This window comes from Sinocyclocheilus anshuiensis, unplaced genomic scaffold (genome assembly GCF_001515605.1).
Source record: "Sinocyclocheilus anshuiensis isolate Anshui unplaced genomic scaffold, SAMN03320099.WGS_v1.1 scaffold331, whole genome shotgun sequence".
In the NCBI taxonomy this organism is placed as follows: Eukaryota; Metazoa; Chordata; class Actinopteri; order Cypriniformes; family Cyprinidae; genus Sinocyclocheilus; species Sinocyclocheilus anshuiensis.
This window is the reverse complement of record NW_015552556.1, coordinates 239627-247799: the sequence shown is the minus strand read 5'-3', so window position 1 is coordinate 247799 and position 8173 is coordinate 239627. Positions and strand designations below refer to the sequence as shown.

The 8173-nt window shown below is 37.1% G+C and overlaps 1 protein-coding gene across 6 annotated transcripts in view; it reads left to right on the top strand.

Moving 5' to 3' along the window:
• The window catches only part of LOC107664559 (catenin delta-1-like), a 42406-nt gene that overhangs the window by 31863 nt on the left and 2370 nt on the right, over positions 1-8173 (top strand). For 4 of the 6 annotated variants that reach the window (XM_016455158.1, XM_016455153.1, XM_016455157.1 and 1 more), the window contains 10 exons: positions 467-620; positions 1028-1045; positions 2185-2250; positions 2361-2488; positions 5358-5508; positions 5654-5849; positions 5956-6146; positions 6280-6327; positions 6933-7015; positions 7409-7508. In XM_016455158.1, the coding sequence (XP_016310644.1) occupies positions 467-620; positions 1028-1045; positions 2185-2250; positions 2361-2488; positions 5358-5508; positions 5654-5849; positions 5956-6146; positions 6280-6327; positions 6933-7015; positions 7409-7468 (1095 nt within the window). In that variant the 3' untranslated portion in view covers positions 7469-7508. The remainder of the gene's footprint in view (positions 1-466; positions 621-1027; positions 1046-2184; positions 2251-2360; positions 2489-5357; positions 5509-5653; positions 5850-5955; positions 6147-6279; positions 6328-6932; positions 7016-7408; positions 7509-8173) is intronic. The other 2 variants (XM_016455155.1, XM_016455156.1) reach the window with 2 other exon arrangements.

Sequence of the window (8173 nt, the reverse complement as noted above, 5' to 3'; positions counted from 1 at the left end):
ATATATATGTGTATATATATGTGTATATATAAAATCGTTGATGAAAGAGTGGAGACTGATCCTATTAACTAAAGAACTATATATATATATATATATATATATATGTATGTGTATATGAAGTTTTTTTTCATGTTCAAAAATAGTTTTTTATTATGTTATGTTTTTTTTGTGTTAGCTGTATTTTTTTAGTTATTTTTACTTAATCAAAATAACACAACTGCAGTTTGATTGAGATTAATTGGAATGCACAATGAAAAATGATTTTTGAAAATTGTTAAAAACGTTATCCGTTATCTGTTTTTGCAAATGAACTCTTCATATATTACTCTTTAGTTAATAGGATCAGTCTCCACTCTTTCATCAATGATTTTCTATATAAAAACTAAATTTGACATTGGTAGCTGTCCTGTTTCATTCTCTTACACGGTATCTATTATTTAATCATGTTTATTATGTCTGTATGCAGCTGATTGAGAACAGCGTGTGTCTGCTGAGGAATCTGTCCTATCAGGTGCATCGGGAGATACCAGGCTGCCAGCGCTATCAGGAGATGACTCCTGTCAATCAAGGCCCCGTCCCTTCACAAAAGGGCGGCTGCTTCAGCTCCCGAAAGGGCAAAGGTGCGTGTCTGATTCATTTAAAGAAAAACACAGGCACTGGCTGTGGGCCGTAACCAATTAAAATAAGTTAACTTGCTATCTTTGCATTCCAGTGCATAATCTCTGTGTTGTGTAAACCAAACCAAGAGGCCGTGTCTATTCCTTGTCTTAATCATAGTACACACTTTGAAGTGTTTTAAGCTTGTAAGTTTGATATGTGCCAGATCAAGTTTGTTTACACAAGAAGGAGATGCGAAGTGCATTAATTTCACACGAGTGTGTACTTTGTGGGTTTGTTGCTGAATAATTGTAGGGTGGCTGGGGCACTATTGCAGTTTTATTAAATGCTAAAACAGTCCTTTCCTCTCATTTTCTTCTGTATCTGTCTCTTCTGCTTTCAATCCGTGCGTCTTTTTATCCTGTAACAGACGAGTGGTTTTCCAAAGGTAAGCTTTTCTCTTTTTATTTTTTTTTCTTTTCTTTTCTTTTCTTTTCTTTTCTTTTCTTTCCTTTTTTTTTTTATAAAGTAAAAAGGCTTTGCTTTGCTTTCATGGGAACCACAATTTTTCATCTCACTGTAACCCATTATTAACACTGTTATAGGTCAAAGTTCAGAAAATGGATCTGAAGTGGGAAACTCAAGTAATGTTTTAGGGGGAAAATAATGTGTTTTTCATCCCATTTCACATTCGTTTTATGAGCTGCACTACTTTGGTAAAGTAAGAAGGCATTTTAAGGGGACCAGTCACACAAATAAGGTTTTTATTGATCTGAAGGAAGTAGACTAGGGCTCTGTTTTAAAGCCTAGTAAGCTGCCCTAGTAAGCATCCAGACTATCATGGACAAAGATATTTTAGCATAAATTTACAAATCTGTTCTTAGAAAACTGGAAAATGTCCTCAAAATCTTTTAGATATGATTTTTGTGTGACTGGTCTGTAAAAATGCTTTCTGTATTTATAACATTTCACTAGTAACCACCAGAGGGTGCCAGAACGCAGCATTTCTGATAGCTCCATTCTTTATAAACCTTCACTGTTAATCTTTAATCATATAGACATATTAAAAAGATAATTGTCTGATTCTTTTAAAACTTTCATTTATATAGACATATTAAAAAAATAATTGTCTGATTCTTTTAAAACTTACATTTTTTTTTTTTTTTTTATTGTCACCTCTGTAAAGTCAAATGGTAGTTCATAGGTCTTCACTAGTCGTGGTGGTGAACTTTATAATGGAAAGTTTGCTTTAGCAAGCTGTTTCAAACTCCAAATGGACTTTGGGCTGATTTTATTTGAAATTACATCACATCAGTTTATTCTTTGATTTCGCTTGAAGTATATTGGGGCTTTAAGTCACCAGTCATTAAAACACATGGGGTTTTCCTCAGGGAGTAAATGTAGCCTCTGTCATAACTGTGTCTGAAGAAGTCTTTGTCTAAAGAAAATCCCCTTCTTAAATCTTAAAAGGTTTTCTTCAGACTTGTCACAAATTACATCACTACCATTAAACAGCAGATAAGATTTCTGTGCCACTTCGTGTGTCACTCTATTTCACTTGTTGCTCATGTCGTCTGCTTTGTTCAGGAAAAAAAGAGGATGATGGAACTTCAGATACCATTGACATTCCAAAGAGAAGCACACCAGCCAAAGGTACAATGACAGTCTTGTTTCGCCTTGAATGCTTACACTAGTAGTTTAGTTTTGCCTCGTGTTGTAGTTGAATAATAGATTAAATCAAATGTAATGATTGTGTTTTGTAGGTTATGAGTTGCTGTTCCAGCCAGAGGTGGTGCGTGTCTACACTTCTCTCCTGAAAGAGAGCAAGAACCCCTCGGTTCTCGAAGCCGCGGCGGGGGCCGTGCAGAACCTGTGTGCGGGCCGCTGGACTGTGAGTAATAGTCACTTTGAATGCATTTTTGTGTGAAGATACGGTACTGCTATTGCAGTCCAGAGCGTATTAGACTCATTCAACATTAAAGGAGCAGGGATTAAAGTTCCATCGCTACGACAGATTTCCGTCAGTTCATAAAGACAGTCACTTGCTTCATTCCTGAATGATTCAGCCGTTCGAACGAATCAATTGAATGAATGATTCAGTGATAAAAATCAGTGACTTGCCGCCACCTGCTGGTGGATTTAGTTTCATTTTTAGCGTTTAATTTCAGTTATTTAAATCATTTAATATTTGTGTATTCAAAATTTTATATTTAAAACATTAATCTCCACATGAATTTATGAATTTAATTGCACTCATGCCACCTCTGAGCCTCATTAAATGTCTGAAAATGTACCTACAAGCCACTTTTGTGTTCTGTGCCACCTCTGTAGTATAAATTAATTTATTAATACAAATTTCATATGATTGGTAACTTATTTGTCTTATTCTACTTATTATTATATTGTTTTAAATAGACATTTTAAAAAGCTTATAAACATACATTTTTTAATTTGACAGATGAAAATTATGCCATTTATAAAGGTAAAAAGAAAATACTCCTTTAAGTCACTTTGAGTCAAATGTCACCTCGTAGTAGGAAGGCTAATTTTTGATCAGAATTTTTTATTATTGATCAGAAGGTGCTCCTAAATTTTTAAATTAGGAGGACAAGCGCTCCTGACTGAAATTGTACGCTAAAAATGAAACTAAATCTGCCAGCAGGTGGGGGCAAGTCACTGATTTTATCACTGAATCATTCATTCAGTTGATTCGTTCGAACGGCTGAATCATTCAGGAATGAAGCAACTGTCTTTATGAACTGATGGAAATCCGTCGTAGTGATGGAACACTTTAATCCCTGATGGAGCCATATTTTTATTTAATTAAAAGCTTGATTTACTATGAAAACCTAATGCAACTTTAACTCTTTAATCCAGAAATACAAGCATTTATGGAAACTGGGCTGCAAAAACTATTCGTTCTGAACTTCTGTAGCTTTTTTTATTCAATGAAACATTTTGCCACTGAAAAAAATATTACCTACATAAGTGGACATCAGTGGGGAGAAAAGTAAACGGAAGTATCATTTGACCTCTTTTACAATAAATATACTATATTTATTTCTTGATACTGATTGGTTGACACGCATCCCAAGGGTGATTTAATCTGATTCAAAACTATGCCACATGACCACGTAAGCGTGTATTAAATTTGAAAAACATTCAATTGGCCATAAGCCAGAGCAATTAAAGGAGCTTAATTTTAAGAAGTCAAAATCATCATTAATTAATAATGGAAACAAGACTATCAAGATAAAACCATTATTATTTGTGCTGCATTCCATTTTGCAATTATAATTTAATCTTGTTATAAATTCAGCACACCCCTTTCTTATACAGCAGTGTGCTTTGTCCCTCTACCCAATATGCATTATACAATAATATACAAATATCTAGGGATGCACCGATACTGGTATCGGTATCGGGCCCGATACTGAGCTCATGTACTCATACTCGTTAAAATGCCCCGATACCAAACGCCGATACCACACAGTATGTGATGAGCGCCATATTCAAACAAAGAAACACCAACAACAGACAGCAGAAAGGAGATAAGGATGTCTACTACGAAGTATATGTATGCAATAAATATAATGTTAAACATTCAGTATTAAAGCCTGTATAGCTGATGTGCGCAAGCTGATAAACAAAGCACGCTGAGTGGATTGAGCGCGCGGCGGCGCAGATGCGCGAGCTTGTCGAGTGAATATATCTTTCTCACAGACATCACTGGAAAGCTTGTAGTTCGGTCGGATACGTCAAAAACAAGTAAGTAAAACAATGCACAAGTTACTTAACGGTAGAGGGAGAGAGAGAGAGAGAGAGAGAGAGAGAGTGCGCGTGCAATTCTGTTGTGTGATCTTTGATGTACACTCACTTAGCACACACATCATTTGGATTAAAACTTAATCGTAAAAATAAGACCATTTATAGGGGCATTCACTATAAACATCATGTATTTTCAACCTTAGGCATACACGACTTTCTGGCGAAAGTGAATCTAGCAGCCTGTGTGAAATGCGCTAGGCTGTACTACTGTCCTCTCATTCTGCATCAGTACAAATACATGCACGCGTCGCGCGTGTTTTGCTTGCTTGAGCATGCAATAAAAATATTGGTATCGGTACTCGGTATCGGCAAGTACCCAAAATAAAAGTATCGGTATCGGGCGAGTACTGGAAAAAGTGGTATCGGTGCATCCCTACAAATATGTAATATATATTTTTTTATTTTAGTTTTGTTTTTCAAAGTTTTTTGTTTCAGTTAAATCCTATTTAAAGTTCAAATAAATCCAATGTTTAAAAGATTAATATTTATAATGTTTCCAAGGTCAATGAGTCAAATAATTGTGACCTCAATATTGGAGGGGAATATATATATATACAGTGGGTACGGAAAGTATTCAGACCCATCGATATATCGATACTTTGGATCGATACGCCCATCCCTAGCTGCCGATTGAAGAACGTCAGTGAATGAAATGTCACAGTTTTGCATTGTGCTTTGAAAAAACGGCAGCGAATAGCCTAGATTTATGCTTTTGGAACAGAAATCTTATACAGTACAGTTTGTCGATCTAAAATGGTGATTAACAGCTGTCAATCATGTCGGTACGCAAATGCGCTGTCAGAACTTTTGTCATAATCGAGCAGCTCTTGTCTATCATCATTTATTCCTTAGTTAATGTTTGTTTGATTAGGTTCCTCAGAAGGAAAAATCTGACAGTATCATAATTTTTACTTCTGTCCTTATCTTTTCAGTATGGGCGGTACATCAGAGCAGTGGTTAGACAGGAGCATGGCCTGCCGATGATGACCGAGCTGTTGTCTCATGGGAACGACCGTGTGGTCCGAGCCATGTCCGGAGCCTTGCGAAACCTGGCCATTGACGCTCGCAACCGTGAGCTGCTAGGTATGTGAGCAAACAATACCTGTTTGGCCTTCGTATTTGTGTCCATTCAGTGTTATTCCCATCAAATCGTGTACAAAAAGCCATATTTGTACAGTCCCAATGAATGAATCCCAGTGTATTTTACCCTCTTCCTCTCTCTGTGTAGGGAAGCATGCAGTGCCTAACTTGGTGGCCAATCTGCCAGGCGGTGGTCAGAGTCAGCCTGCGCGCGCGCTCTCAGAGGAGATGGTGGTGTCTGTTCTCAGCACTATGACGGAGGTGGTTGGCTCCAGCGTGGATGCGGCCAAAACCCTGCGCAGCTCCCAGGGAATCGAGAGACTGGTGCTCATCAACAAAGACAGGTATGTATAAGTGGTTTTTAATAACTGTCCAGTCACATTGGAGAAACCTGGAAGAGGAACAAGTATGCCAAAACTGCAAATGCCAATCCTCCGCTTTCCCTTTTAGCAACCGTTCAGATCGGGAGGTGCGTGGCGCTGGGCTGGTGCTGCAGATCGTGTGGGGCTTCAAAGAGCTCCGCCGCACACTGGAGAAAGACGGCTGGAAGAAAACCGACTTCATGGTGAACCTTAACACTCCTAACAACACCCGCAGCAACGGAGGATACGAGGACAGCACCCTGCCGCTAATAGACAGGGGTAAGACACAACACATTCCTGCTGAATGCTCTGTAGTGTGTTTAACACAACAAACAGATGTTTATCGGCCGCATGGACATACAGGATACATCAGTGTTTCTGAGATCTGACTTTGTTTGGGTCTCTTTATTAGGGGGCAAACAGGACAGAGACATGATTCCTCTTAATGACATGGGACCAGGTAAAAAAAATACATACTTTATTCACATAGTTTATGGTTATATACACAATGTCTAAAATGAACTTTTTTTTCCAGTGGTGTATTAGGTTTTCCCAATTCTCATTTTCAACACTTGTGTCTTTTTACTTCAGCTTGCACTTTAAAATATATTATAAAATGTTACATATAAAGTATATAAAAAATGTTAATAGTAAATATCATGTGCATCAAGATTGGGGTTGGTAAATTGTTTTTTTAAATGTCTTTCAATGAATGCATTTAGGATGCATTTATTTTATCAAAAATGCAGTAATAACAGTAATATTGTGAAATATTGTACAATTTAAAACGACTGTTTTCTATTTAGAAGTGTAATTTATTCTTGTGATGGCAAAGCTGAATTTTCAGCATCATTACTCCAGTCTTCATTGTCACATGATCCTTCAGAAATCATTCTAATATGCTGATTTTAACAGAATGTGGTGAAAAAGAAATAGTAAACACTTATAGTGTTACAAATGATCACTTTTGATCAATTCAGCATCTTTGCTGAATACAAGTGTCACTTTCTTGGGAGGAAAAAAAGTATTTCCCCAACTCAAAATGCTTTTTATCTGTGGTGCCAGACGCTTACTCTACGCTAGACCAGAGAGGACGGAGAAACACTTTAGACGACACTCTGGATCGCTCTGACAGAGAGGCACTTCAGGTAACTCACCTGCAAGGGAACATCCACTCCTGAGCAGTTACACACAACAAACTAAACTTCCCTCACAAGCAATTCAGCACACCAGACATCCCAAAACCCACACACTACACAAGCTGAAACTTGTTATTAACCTACTGTGATTTCACTAATAATACTAAGAGGGGTCTCACCTCAACGAACTCTCACATGCCCCTCTCCTTCTATTATCACTCACCTCTTCTTCAATGCCTTTCCCTTTTATCCTCTGTCAATCTCTTACAGGCATGTTCCATGACTGGAAGGATAATCAAAAAAAATCAACTGCTCCAGTGAGATGGTCCTCAGTTTCCCTTCTCACTCTTTCTCTCTGATTCCCTCTCTCTCTCTCTCTCTCTCTCTCTCTCTGACTCTCAGGGAGGAATGTATGGGGAGAGGCGGGGCTCTTTGCCTCTCTTGGACTCTTATGATGGTTAGGCCCCTCCCCCTCCCCCCACTCAGTGCATGAGCACGCATGGTATGTGTGTCCACCTTCTGCATGGCCTTCATGTGGATATTTAAGTGTATGTGTGCTGCTCAGTGTATTTGTGGTTCTAACCCTCGTTAACTGTATTTTGTTATTCTATACTTGAGTGGAAATGGTTTTTACTAACTTCTGTAAATCTCGTCCAGTGTTGGGGAAGCTTCTTTAAATTTGGTGTAGCTTGTAGTTGGAAAGCTATAGTTTCACAGTAGTTGAATTAAGCTACAACTACTGAAGTGCAGTTAGGTATACAAGCTGCTTAGTAAAATAATGAATGTATTTATCATGTATTTTTAGAACTTTTTTTTTACAACTGGGGCCATATTTGTTTCATACAAAAATAATGATCTCAAATAAGAAGACTGGTTTAAGTTGCACACAATAAACAAATGAAAGTCAATTTACATTTCAAGAAATGTCAAAATAGAGTGACCGCTATATGTGTATAATATATGTGCGTGTACTGTGTATATTTATTATGTGTATATATAAATAAATACACACAGCCATGTGTATATATTTAAGAAAAATTTAGTTTTTATATTAAATATATTTATGTATAATATAAATATATGCATGTAAATGCATGTAAATATTTTCAAAATATTGACTGTATATGTGTGCATTTATATATACATAATAAATATACACAGTATACA